The 14,291-nt window shown below is 38.5% G+C and overlaps 1 protein-coding gene across 1 annotated transcript in view; it reads right to left on the minus strand.

Annotated features, from left to right (window-relative positions):
* Positions 1–14,291, minus strand: part of ADAMTS16 (ADAM metallopeptidase with thrombospondin type 1 motif, 16) — a gene marked incomplete at its 5' end in the record, with an annotated part of 106,576 nt that overhangs the window by 38,477 nt on the left and 53,808 nt on the right. Inside the window, 8 exons of the mRNA XM_014550383.1 lie at positions 321–459; positions 1,890–2,134; positions 2,540–2,663; positions 4,576–4,706; positions 6,449–6,621; positions 7,760–7,908; positions 9,668–9,763; positions 13,270–13,423. Of these exons, the coding sequence (XP_014405869.1) occupies positions 321–459; positions 1,890–2,134; positions 2,540–2,663; positions 4,576–4,706; positions 6,449–6,621; positions 7,760–7,908; positions 9,668–9,763; positions 13,270–13,423 (1,211 nt within the window). The remainder of the gene's footprint in view (positions 1–320; positions 460–1,889; positions 2,135–2,539; positions 2,664–4,575; positions 4,707–6,448; positions 6,622–7,759; positions 7,909–9,667; positions 9,764–13,269; positions 13,424–14,291) is intronic.

A 14,291-nucleotide genomic window follows, 5' to 3' on the forward strand; every position in this document is an offset into this window, starting at 1 on the left:
TTTTCATCTGACTTTCATAACAAAATTATGCCAAAAACCACACCCTTAAATTAGATGAAAAGCAGAAACCAATTCACTAAAGAATTTCCTCAAAGCTACATGCTAATGCATATGAACCCGAGAAAGTAGTTGAGGCTTTCAAGTGATACTCAGGACCAGTGTTCTCTCCTCTGCTTCTGGGAATATTACTGCTACTCTTAGGCAGACACCTTGGGTGACTCATTAGGGCATGATGAGGACCGGTGTAGTACATGTCACAGCTTGACCGTGCTCCGGGCACCTCTGTGCCCACCAGCAGGAGAGACAAAGAAGTGACCTACCCCCACCACAGGAAACAGAGCACTCGGAGCGGATGATGACCCACGTGTAGCTGGGCTGGGCACTGGGCTTCTGCTCACCGGCCCGCCGAGGCACCGAGTATTCCCAGGCAATGCCCGGGTTCCTTCCCTGAAGCAGAAGCTACAACATAAGATGAAGGGAAATATAACTAGTTAAAATGGAACCAATAACTACACGATTTGTTTTAAAAACTTGAAACAATAGCAATGTCAACAAAATGTTGTTTAAAGTGATAAAATAAACAGTGTTCAGTCTCCAAAATTTGCATTAACTTTCTGAACAGGAATAAACTCCCAACTGGACTCAAGTATATCTAGTAACTATATAGACATCTGACTTGCCATATACTTAGTGTTTCCTCCACACAAGACGTCAGATGTCTTTGCCACCCAATAAACATATTTGGTTATCTCTTGCTTTCTCTCCATATTCCTTCTGACTTCCCTGCAAATCCTCCCCATGAGAGCGAATCAGAAAGTGATACTTAAAAAGCACCATCAAACTTCCTAGTAACAACCCAGGACGCTGAAGTGATGTCATCCATGCCACTGCCAAAGCTAAGTCAGAGGACTTCCCACGTGACTGGGTGCCTGTTGGCGTGTACCCAGGAGTTCCAGGAGAAACATATCTTACTAGTCAAGCTGATCTCTCAGGCTCAGCATAACCGTGAGCCATGGTTTAGGGTATAACATTGCATTTGGACTCTTCACCTTCCCGTGTAAAACCTGAACACATGGATCAGTAATCACCTTTTCTCTCATAAGTGTACCAGATCCACTGATCTCAGTGAGTAGGTTATCTATTTATTTATTTTTAAAGTAGCATCACCATTATCCTGTTGATAGACATCTGCATTTCCGAGCCATTATGCATCCTTGATGTGATGTTCCAGTGGATAATGACACTGGCCCTTCCCTGACACCCTGGCACCACAGTCCCCTCCCTGACAACTCAGCTTAAGTCTCCATCGGTGTAGGGCAGGTTGGCACCCTGGAGAGTGGGCTGCACTGCAAGGCCATTGAGATGTTCCCCTTCTGACACCCTGAGGCTCTGTGACTCTTCTTCCACAAAAACAGTTCCTAATAAGCTGAACTCATTTTCAACCCTGACCCATTTCTCTTTCTCTATGATTATTATAGCTAACAGCCTGAGATGGTGAGAGAGAAATAATCAAGGCAAGAATGTAGGGTGAATAGTTTACCACAGGGTGAAGGAAGCAGTCCAGGGTCAGGAGGCACACACAGAGCCTCTCCCAGCCATAGAGCTTACAGAAGAGAGGCAGACATTTGTAAAGATTGACAGATAAAGACCCCAACATGGGAACTGCAGGACGTGCATAAATACACATTTAATCATGCACCAAGAAATGAAGATGATTAAAAAAGTCCACTGACCCATTCAGCCTATGCATTGATTAGTCTTGTTTCTGATGCATTACCTAATTGTAAGCATGCTTCTGTGCACTTAAAATTACACCAATAGCCTTGGACCTACAGAAATGCTAGAAGACCCCAAAATCCAAGCCCCCAAACCATGAGGCTGGAATCTACCTCCACGATCAGTGTTTCGTTGGTTGGCCCCGCAGAGGTCAAGCTCTCCGGCTCCCTGTGGGACCGTCGGTAGTTGAAGGCAGTGCCTGAAAACTTGTAGCATCCAGGCCAGTCCACGGTCCAGTGTCCGTTCAGGTAGTATGTTTTGAGGGCATTGCGCACAGCAATGTAGGAGGTAGATACATTCATTTCATAGATGCGAATACTCCGGGCTCCAGAAGGAATGGTAACCATCTGATAATACTCTAGATTAAAGCAGACAGGATCAGGGAGGATGGGGTATTTCATTTATTTATGCCAAGGCCAAATCTCTCAGCACCTTCAGTACTCCATAACTACAACGTGAGAATCCTATAAGTGACTTATTTGTAATTGAAGTAGAGTTATTGTAATTTTCACTATTCCTAAGGATGATTCTAATTCAAATAACCTGGCAACCACTTTCTATCAAAACAAAGGATTGAGAGTAGGCAGAAAAGGAGGCAGTTGTGGGACCTGTTAATTTTTATTGTTGACACTACTGCTCACCTCCACCTCCTGTCAAGGGTCTCAACACCTGCTGCATTCACTACACCTCAAATTCTTCCCACCAAAAAGTTCCCGTTTCGATCTTGTCTCTCAACCTCCGCAGGCAGCTGTGGCATACTCACGGTTGGTGCGGTGGTGCTTGGCATAGAGGCCCTTGTGCACCGTGCAGTCTGAGTTATTCCCCTTGCACACACCGCAAGAGTCTTCCACGGCACTGGATCCAAGGATGTTGTCACATCCAACTCTCTGGGATATTCGTGAGGTCACACATCATTCATGAAAGAAAAGATAACACGAGCAACATCACAAACCTAAAGCAGGAAACCTCCTCCCCGCTATAGTTGAAAATTCCACCAACACAGGGAAATTAACAAATATTTATTGGATACCCAATATGTGCACAGAAAGCCTGCAAATCTACTCTTCAGGCCCAAAGTTGGAAAACTTTAAATGTCAAACATAACCCGAACTCTTCAGGATTGCTCACAGCTATTGTATCCTGAGCCCTGAATTGCATCTATCCAGTTGTTATATTGGAAACATGGGTCAAGTGCAGACTGACATAAAGCACTTAATACAAACGACAAGCAATGTGTTCTCACAAGGGTCCACTGGAATGTGCCCTGGTGCTTTTGAATCTCCTTGTTCAATGGCAGAGAAGTAGCACATGCCATGTGGAAGTAATTCCCAGCAGTAAATAATATAAAGGGCATATTTGTTCACCCTCTTACAATCTTAGGAACTCATTATTTGTACAATTCTTGTTAGTTTTATATTTCCTAACAACGTCTATAGATCTACTCAGAAATGAAATAACTAGTCCACAATCCCTTGCTTGTAATCCATAGGGATGGATGCATTTCAGAGATTTTAGGATGGAAATTGACATATTGTGTATATAATGTGAAAGTCCCAGATGGGCCTAAGATAGCAATGATATTTCTATAACAAAATGCAGACATCTTCATACTATGCAGTTAAAAGAAAACTATCAAATAGTCTTACATCTCTTCAGGGAAGGTTTTTACCACCAAACAAATTCAGGTCAGCTTATATTTTCCATCCAAACAAGCTTTCTATTTCATAGATTTTTAGATTTCAAAATTACAAATAAGGGATTGCAATATTATCATTAAGAATACCTGAAAATACTGAAATATTTAACAAATCAACTACTAATTAGACAAAACAGGTAGAGACTTGAGCATTTTAAAGCTGAAAAAGATTTTAATAGAATCATCTAGCCTAATCTTCATGCATTAAAAAGAATTACACCGAGGTCTTAGTGGGTGGTTCTACTTTACTATGGCCCTATAACTTAGAGAAAACTAGAACTTGGACTGAGATTGTTGGACTCCAGTGAATAAGAATATTGAGTAACTTCTGTGTGTGATCTGGTCACACCATCACTTTGTTTATAATGAAATTCTTTCCATAACTTACTTCTGCACATGGTAACAAGCTATAAGGGTGATGTCCACTTAGTCACTGAGTCTTTCCCAGCCTGTCACCTAAGTCCCTCTCTAATAGATGTTGAGGCTACTGGGTCTTCTAGAGACCCCTGGAATAGCTGCAGAGTGGCTCTCGGCTCTGAGCTGCCCGCCCCCCTTCATTACTCTCCACGCTACCATTCAGCCACTGCATCTGATCCCACAACTCCACTAGTTCCCAATCTCAGTGCCTGATCTACACAGACACAATGATCAAAACCGGACTCCTCGTTCTGGCAGCGATTGTTCTTGTGAGAGCCCATTCCCCATCCCTCACCTCCCCCGTACCCCAACCCTTGCCTGCCTTCTGGATACTCTGATGACTGAGTTGGGTCTTACCAACCTATGCTCCTCTGCCTGCCTCCCTAACATTCCCCTTCCAACTCACCCTTTCAGATTTAGCTTGGAAGCTCTCTTCTCCAAGGAGCCCTGCAAATATCCCAGATCCACATCTAAGAGAGAACCAGCTCTTTCCTTCTCCCTGTGCTCTGCACCTTCAGTGCCACAAACCACTGTGTCTCAGCATGTGTACATCTGGCTTCTCCCCCACTGGGCTGTGACTTGAAAGGGCTTGTTTTTTGTCTGTTCTCTCTAGCTTCTTATAGGATGCCTGGCACAAAGCAGACTGTCTGGAGATGTTTGTTGAATGAATGAACGATCATTATTACCTCACATATCCCATCTATACAAACATTACGGCTATCCTCCGAGCATGGAGTCCCATCTTTGACTTTATTTGACAAAGAAAAGAAGAAATCAAATCCTTCTGCGATACAGTAGAGTTTGCATAAGTCCTGATCTTAAAAAGAAATACACACACAAACACAAATAAGAAAGATACTTAAGCTCTGATCATTTTTGCTCTAAATTTTAGATAGACTTTTTTTTTTCTTTTTTGCCCATAAAATAAACTCCCACACAATAATACATTGCAAAGACATTTTTGTATGGTTGTTTCTTTAGGCTTGTTTTTTCCCCTTTAATTTATTATCTAAATGTTCACTGTTACTTTTTACTCAGCTCTCTACTAGTCTTTGTTCTTTACACAGTGGTTGGCACATAGTAGGCATTCAATAAACATTTGTTGATTTGAACTAGAACATTACTATTAACTATTCTACTAGCATAATTAACTACTCTCTTGTAGAAATGCAAAAAAGTCACTACAATTTTGTAACAATATGTCAAATTCTCACAAATAAAATGTAACAAGAAATAAAAGCATTGAATTTCTTAATCGCTAATACAGTTGAAAAAATACATAATATTTTAAATTGATAGAGGGAATCACTTTTAGATGAAATCTCCAGAAAATTATGTTTTCTAAAATTTATTATAAAAAATATTGATACATAAAGAACATGGGTATCATCATATCCTTAAGACTGGTAAAGTTCACTTCCTCTCTCATTTCAAGGGTTTATGATTTATATGATTAAATATAAACTTTTGTAAAAACCATATCCCTTTGTTTTCTCCTTGGTAAGAAGGGAACAGTTTATGATGAACGTTTTTGTCTGCCTTAGGAGTTTTCATAGGCTCAAGACTCATCTACAGATATTTTCTTTATTTTATAAGAGACCCACCTGAACAATTTTAAGATCAAATTTAGTGCTTCCATTATTAATACGTTTATTTACTGAAGACTAGCAAGGTCAGGAATAACATGCACATTTTTTGACCCCAATTTCAAAGTTCTTTCTACTTTTTTCACTGGCTTAATTTTCTCTGAGTTAAAGAGTGAAAATACCACCAAGAATGCTTTGTATGAAATTGCTGAAAATTTTCTTTCCATAATCTACTAATTTCATAAACCTCTCAGCATGAAAATATTATATATTATGATGAAGAAAGTAAATGTCACATGAGAAGTTCCAAGTTATGTATTTCTTGAGTGTTGCTTGGACAATATTCCAAATTTCAAAGAATAATATGATTAGATGTTCTTTGGACTTATTTTTAAATCATACCACTTAAGCTACCAAGCTCAAGTTATAATAATCATAAGACTGATGCATATTTTTCTCCAACTGGAGAGTAAAATCTTACATATGTCACAAATAAACATCTCGGTTTATAGTTATATTATAGATCAAGACTTTCTGAATATAGTATACTTTAAAATTATCTGATTTTCCAAAAGATACTAAAGTTGTTCTTTCATTATTTGGCAATTATGCGTTCATTGGGTGACATGCTTATAGAAATATCACCATCAACTATAGGGATTTGTAATTAAAATAAGCATTGATTCATTGACAATAAAACATCTACTTTCCATTTTTTACCACTTCTAAACTTAATGGTATTATAAACTTGTTCTCTGTTTGGCTTGTTAATTTCTGACCACACAGCTGGTCAAGTTTAGATTAAGATGCCAGTGGCCATGTGTCAAAATACCCCAGAAAGGGATCTGTGACACTGATCTCATATAGGGGTATCTGATCTACCTGAACACCACACCATCTATCATGTAGTTCTCTCAGGAGGAAAGATAATAAAGTAGGAGGCTATCACTACTGAATAGGGTTTGGGATTTACCTTCTACTTGCGTGTAAGGCTTCCACTTGTAGTGCCACCCTCGAAACCGTTTGCTGTTGTATTCCGCACACTGCATGGCACGGAAGTCAACACTATCGTGGGGACATTTCTGACTGTTGCAAAGCTTCAGAGTGCGAGTGGAGCCTTCACAAAACTTCCCGCCATGGGATGGTCTGGAACACATATTTTGCTGTTAGAAACCTTACATTTTAATAGGGACTTGCCCCTTCCTTCAAATTGGGCTTATTGGAGAGATGTAGCAGATAATGTTAAATTACTTACAGGGCTAAGTCATTTACTAAGTAGTCACTGATAGTTTCTTATATATTAACGACATGGGCAGTGTTTCCTTTTCTATTGAGTGTATAGTTTACAATGTTGGCAGAAGAGGTTAGAATGTGGTAAGCAGGTTTGTGTGTATTTGTTAATGCCGCCTCCCAGCCTCCTTCTGCGGGAATAAGGTCAGCATTGGTCCGAATTCCATAAAGGAGGGGACAACAAGGGAGGGCAGTGGCTCTCCCAGAATTACACAGTTGATAGAAAGCAGAACTGAGAATGAAATTGAACTATACCACTTCTCTCCACTACTAACTTCCTGCGACAAGGCCAGGGCACCCAATTGGGTCAGAAGAAACAGTCACCTTCCACTTGTTGGCACTGACAGCAAATGCCCCAGGTTCTCTGCTACACGCTCAGAATTCATGTGGACCACCAGGATGAGAGCATCCTGTCCATGCAGGAACCTATTGGGTCTCACATGTTAAAGCCAGGACTGAGATAATGGCAATATGACATAACTTAAACAAACCGAGGCGCAAAAAGAGGATTTAGAAAGCTATTCACTCCACTGTACTGGTGACTGCATTTAACATTCTTGTCATATAACAGGAGGCCACCACAATTAAAGCACATATTGGAAAGGTAAATATTTTTGATAAAAACCAAAAATTATGTTTTTTCACATAAAATAATTGTTCTTGTTCATTTTTATCCTCTATACTTTTCTTATGATGTTTTCTTTGTTTTAGGCACGCCCTTGGCATTTCAAGTATACATGGTTACAATCCAATTTTGGAATATCACTGTTGGATCTATTACTTTTTGCTATGGTTAGATAGTTACAAGCATCTCATATAAAAAAAAAATCATTGTTTTAGAAATGTTTGAGGGAAAAGGCTTTCCTATGTAATGGTTCTTACAATAATATTTGAAGTACAGAATGAGTACGACTGAGCTCAGGTACAGACACTGTTTGAAAGGCTGTGGCAGAGAGATGCTCACTTGTGAGTTGGGAAATTCAGACTTGCTTACTTGGGATTAGTGCAGAGGCGGTCTCTGTGGGACACCCCTCCTCCGCAGGTCCTGGAGCATGGTGACCAGGGAGACCAGTCTGACCAATGGCCATGGGTAGGCTTAGGGCCTTCATCACCATATTTCACACACTGCCCTCCACGGCACCACTAAAAGTTAAAAAAAATAGTAGATATGACCTCATGGATAGATAGGTGGATCAGCACTCTTGTAATGCTTAATGCTCAGTCACGGGGAGTCTGGTAGCACATCATACAAACACACTTAAGGATGTTTCTTTTGTCTTTCCACACCTATCATTGCTCTATAAATCCATGTAAATGGAACATAAATAGAAAAAAAAACCCCAGCTGAGCTTCTGGAACTGGACACATTTAATTAAGTAATGTTGCATAGATAGTCAGCTCTCAAGCGAATGGACGCCGACCTCTCCTGAAAACAATGTGCTTTTCACATCTCATTTTCAGCTGAGACCGAGTTTCAGGTAGAGCAATCCAGCTGGAAGTTCCACATGATTCAACACCTTGTCATTTCTGTAGCACATCACAAACACACTTAAGGATGTTTCTTTTGTCTTTCCACACCTATCATTGCTCTATAAATCCATGTAAATGGAACATAAATAGAAAAAAAAACCCCAGCTGAGCTTCTGGAACTGGACACATTTAATTAAGTAATGTTGCATAGATAGTCAGCTCTCAAGCGAATGGACGCCGACCTCTCCTGAAAACAATGTGCTTTTCACATCTCATTTTCAGCTGAGACCGAGTTTCAGGTAGAGCAATCCAGCTGGAAGTTCCACATGATTCAACACCTTGTCATTTCTGGCAGGTGGGCTGTGACTTTTCTCGAAGGCACCTGGACTCAGAGCCTGGAGGTCATAACTGATGCATGTCAGAGGTCACAGGGCTTTCTAAGATGAAATAATCTGCACAGAGCTGTCTGTCCCTGGAGATGCTATCAGCTGCCCTTTCTCAAGAGAAGGGCCCATCAATGTGGATTCATGCTAACATCTACATGGTTCCTTCACTCCCACCCCACATAAAGGCTACACAAGATCTCACATTGTGTTCAGTGGTGTTGGATTTTCTACCTATGGCTTGGTGTAGACCTAGGCCATCTGTTGAGAGGAGGTAAGTAACTGCCTTGTTCCTTGTGGCTGGCAGAGCCTGTCCTGGGGTGAGGGGTAGGGCAATTTAGAGCCACCTGATTTGTTCTGAGAGGAAAAAAAATGCTGTTTTTATAAGAGGCCGGTAAAAATATTTCAGTTATTAATGGATGTATTGTTGCTATTTGATCATTGTTGGCACATGGGAGTGACAATTTCAAATAGTTCAATTTAATATTATTTAAGAAAGAAAAATTAAAATTTTAAAATATAAGTAAGTCTGAGGACTAAAGCCTCATCTATTGAATTCTTTGGTTCTTTGCTACAAGCAAAAAAAGAGTCTCTCTTTCACTACTGCCTTCCCTCACCCCAGCTGAAAAACTGAAGTCCCACAGCCCTGACCCCTCTCAGCTCCATGAGGGGCATTTGGAGACCCCTTTCTCCAAATCTATGCTCTGTGGCTTTAACATTACTACTTAGTGCTGGATCTCTAGGTGGTTAAATGGTCGTTAAGGGTTTAATGTTTTCCCTTACTAAATAGGTTCAGCTGTCACCTTTGCCTGAACATCCACATCTCTTAATTCCAGCCAACTCATCAATTATATCATTGAACAAAGTGAAAAAAAAAAGAGTCTTCTTCATGATAGCAATATAAACACAATCTTTTCACATGTGTAGGTCTGCACATATATATGAGAAAGAAGGGCTTAAAAATACCAAGGCAAGATGAGGAGAGATGAATGGGCTGAAAGACTGACATCTAAATATGACACTGTATGTGCCTAAGATCAGCATCTTACCATGTCATGCCCACAAATGGTGCCTTCTGCTGCTGGCATAAATTTAGTCTCACACTTCCTTCCAATCCGATGACACCATAAGGCTTTACAGATATCCTAAAAGGAGAAAAAAGGTCATCAGTATTACAAATGACCCATGAAAACTTTAAGAGGAAACAACTGATATAAATTAAAACTGCTATCTGCTTAGCAGTAGATGCATAGATAGAGTGAGAACCCTGAAGATTCATGTTCTAGATTTGGTTCATCCCTGAAACTTTATTTGTTTTTTCATTATAAATTTACAAAAATTATATTTTCTAAACTAATAAGTTAAATATATCCCTCGCCTGGTAGCTCGATTGGTTGGAGTCCCATATACCAAAAGGTTGTGTATTTGACCTCTGGTTGGGGACATACAGGAGGCAACTGATCAGTTTCTCTTTCTCTTTCTTTCCCTTCTTCTCTGTCTAAAATCAATCCTAGGGTGAGGCTAAAAAATTAATAAGTAAAATATGCCTAATCCAGACATTGCAGACAACTCCAAAAAATTAAAATTAACAAAACAATAAAACCTAAGATATTATAATTTATCCTTGACCCCATCTTTCATTAAGTTATCCAAGTCTGAATCCCCAATTTTCAAATTAAAGAGGATTATGAATCTTGCTGCCTTGTCCATTGATCCATCCATATATCCAGAAATAAATCATAGAGTTAGAAAACCCTTAAAATATCATACAATCCTTGTTACTGTTTTTTCAACATATCAAAAATTATTTGATACTTTGGTACCCTATAGATATAACTGTCTGCCATCAGATAAAACATGACAGACACTCTATTCTGAAAAACAAATAAAATTTCTAGTACCTCAAAGAATTAGATAATACAGTAAAAATTAAACCACAACCAAACAAACAAAACCAATTACTCCTGTTCACATTTATCGTACTTTGACTTAGCTGACCGCTGGACATAATGTACAGTTATTGTATTAAATTCAGCATCGTTGTTGCACGTCATTATATTCTTAATAAAACTTCAGGGTCCTCTTAGAACAAAGACCCTTTTAAATCATGGTTCTAGGGCGTGAGAGTTGGAATGTAAGATGTTCTGGGCATGGGGGAAGCTCCCAATTTCAACAGAAGCCAGGACACGAAGGTGATCAAATTTCCAAGTATTCTGGCAGCTTGTATTTCAGACTGCAGGGTCAGGGCAGCAAGCAATGTTGACAAAGCATATAGCTACTTGATGAAGACACAAAATTTATAATAATCAATATTTAACTCAGAAAACAAGTTGAAGCCCAAGTAGATAGTTCACTCATGATTTTATTTTTGCAGCTAAGAAATACTATCTTAATGAAGGCTCTCACTTGCTATTCTATCTCCTAATTTAAGATCTATGCTTGCAAAAACTAACTTTAGTAATATGACTTGGTGCATTTTAACATTACAACCTAACACCTCCATAAAACCATTTTCAATGACTGTGTTGAAAATTTATTGTTTCTATATTGTGAATAAGTGTCAGCAGATTCATTTTCTCAAACTGTCTGTATTATGCTCTCCAAAAATGTAAACTGAAAATGTAATTACAAATGATGTAATAAAAAGGTATACAATCTATTACAATTATTTGTTTTGCAAGCAGTGGGCTGTTTTTATCACTAAATTTGATTATCACTATGTAACTCATCAGTAACAGAGAAAACCATGGCCATTTAAGCATGGGAGTTTACACATTAGTATGTAAACATACATACATATACATCAAATGTACATGCATCCAAAGATGCCTTTGCATTTGCACTGTATATTAACTTTTGAAACTAATTAGCATGTGGTACTTAGAAGAGGTACATCCCTTTCTAAAGTAACATCCATCCATCTATCACCCTGCTCAGCAAATTTAATTAAGTGGCTCTTATGTGATAGGTGTTGGCGTAGGCACTGGGTAATTTTCTTCCCATTCATTCTTTCATGTTCTTCTATCAGAAGACTTACTATTCTTTACATTTCAACCTAACAAAATAGAACTATTTTCATAAAATTTCAGAAGTTCATTAAAAAAGATAAATTTCATAATTAAAAATGTCCTGAGATAATTCAGTCCACATAAAAAATAAAAAAATCTCTAATTGCCATATAATATGTAATTTTGAATTCAATATATTAGAGATTCTGTCACAAAAATATAATTTAACTTATAAAGACAAAATATATCAAGTTTATTTGTGTTGAAGAACAAATTTACATGATGATGAGCTGACATTTTGTTGAAAAGTTTTTTTTTTATTTCAAAAGGTTTTTCTTCTACTGTCATAATTAAGTAACTGATAATAGGCTTACTTTTTTGCACACGAAAACTATAAAACTAGAAAAAATATAGAGGCGAATTGTTTTAGACCTCTCATGACAGGTAACATAGTACATGATCCTGGAGAGAAGGGAAACCCACAGGTGAGTGACAAATTTGCCTCAGCTCCCTGCAAATGTTTCATTGCATGCAAATATTTCCTCAGTAATGAAAAAATGGAAAAATATGCACATTAACTTATTTTCTATATTTTCCAAATGGTATGAGGATATCATGGATGACATAATCCATGGTCACAGAGCAAAGTAATGTGGAAACCAGAAGTATGTTTCTAGTTTGAAATACAACATTCATTTTAAGCACTTTTTTTTTTAACATAAAGAAGAGTAACACTCAAAAAATTCTTAGGAAATTCACATTGTGCCCATGGAATATATACTGATGTGGACTGATTTATTATTCTTGGTCCAAGCTGAGATGACTCAGCTGAGGAGATAAAAACCCAGTCTGGCACATGGCTATAACTGACCTTTGTAGGAGCTCTATTTGAGTTTAGAAATTGGGAATATTCTGGTGCATTTTGAAATGTTTGGAGGTTTCTGGAGGACTATATATTTTTTGTCTACCTTCGTCTTAATTCTATTATAAACTAGAATGAAAGAAATCTCAAAAAGAGTTACTTTCATTTAATCTATGGGTAGGTCTCCTTGTGGTTCAGTAAAGCAAGTTCCTAAATCTCCATTTCTCTGTCCAGCAAGAACACTCCTCTCTGTGTTATATGAGGAATTTATATTAGGAGAACATGCAGGTGATGTCCCTGGGGTTGGTGAACTAGCTAGCATCTCCTTCAAGAAACTTGTCTATATATACTTTATTTGGAGAATTTAGTAATCAAAAGCCCTAGATAAGCTGCTACTTTATAGTAAATTATGCTTAAAGAGGTGGAAGGTAATGGTGGACCTTGTTTTTCTAATACCACTTTAAAATAATGCAGAGTATTAGTTTGCCAACTTACACCAACCAAAAGTAATTGCTGATCTCCCACGTGATAAATCAGAGAGAAAGAAGTGACCTAACAGGCCAAGTCGTTCTCAAGTGAAAACTGATACCCACAACAGTATCAGTCATCATTTTCTTTGCCAGTAAAACATGTGTTTCCTGTTATACGGGGCCAGCCCTAACATACAGGATTTGACATTTGGTAGGTACCCAATAAGTGCAGAATACATCAATGTCAGTTACACTGAATAAAACGGTTTTATGAATAATAGTGCACTGAACACTGGCCAGTAATCACTTGCCTTTTTAAAATCCAGCATGCAAAGCTTGGCTTTCTCTCCAAATTGCCACTTGCACTGCGTGTTTGCATCGTATAACTGTCCCGGCAATTTCTCAGGATATTTGTATTCTTTCACAGGCTTTGGCTGATCAGCAAGGCATGTCGCTTGGGCAGTGCTGAATCAAAGAGGAGATGCCAAAAGAATTATCAAAGAGGTACATTCAGTTATGCCATACAATTTACCACATATATTATATAGAGAAGAGGAGATTTTTTTTCCCTAAAGGTCCAATATAACAATTATCTTAATTAAATTTCAATATAGGGGCCACATTTTCAGAAACTGTTCATTTTGCTTTTTCCAGGAAGGCAATTTGTTTTTTCTTAGATTACTCAAAATCTTCATGGGGAAAAGCGAAATGGAATAATACAACCAGATGTTCAATGTGAAAAGCTCCTATTACAGACCACTTTTATGTACACTTCTTGCCAGGAACAATCAAAAGATGGAAATGGGTATTGTAAAAGGCAAAACACAATCTGCCAATTTCAAAGATTAAAATGTGTTTTCTCTCCCTCTCTCTCCCTGCCTGCCTCCCTTTCTTTCTTCCTTCTTCTTCTAGGCTAGGGGACACCTGCACAGCAGATTATAGCTTCCAAAGGTTCTGTATGAACCATTGCAACACTTTCCACCAGCAATGCTCTATACTCATGCTAATTTCTTACTAGACTTCGAAGTCCAGGAGGAAAATAACTCTGCTTAACTTTACTAGCAGATGGCTAAAGGCCAACTAATAATTCCTTCCTCCACAAATACAGTATCCCCTTCCCTACCAGGGCTGTACTTAGGTATAATGTTTGCATTTGGAGGGAGGAGGGACAAGTGTTTGCAAATAGCAACTAAATCCTACTTATAAATTTCAATAAGCCAAAAGGGGGAGAAAGGCCTCTGTAATCATAATAAATTAATCAACAGCAGATCTGCTCATGCATCTCCAACCTTTTCTTTGTGTGCTTGTCCACCTTGATTGGAATCTTTCTGGC

The sequence above is a fragment of the Myotis brandtii genome, unplaced genomic scaffold (genome assembly GCF_000412655.1).
Source record: "Myotis brandtii unplaced genomic scaffold, ASM41265v1 scaffold115, whole genome shotgun sequence".
Lineage (NCBI taxonomy): Eukaryota > Metazoa > Chordata > Mammalia > Chiroptera > Vespertilionidae > Myotis > Myotis brandtii.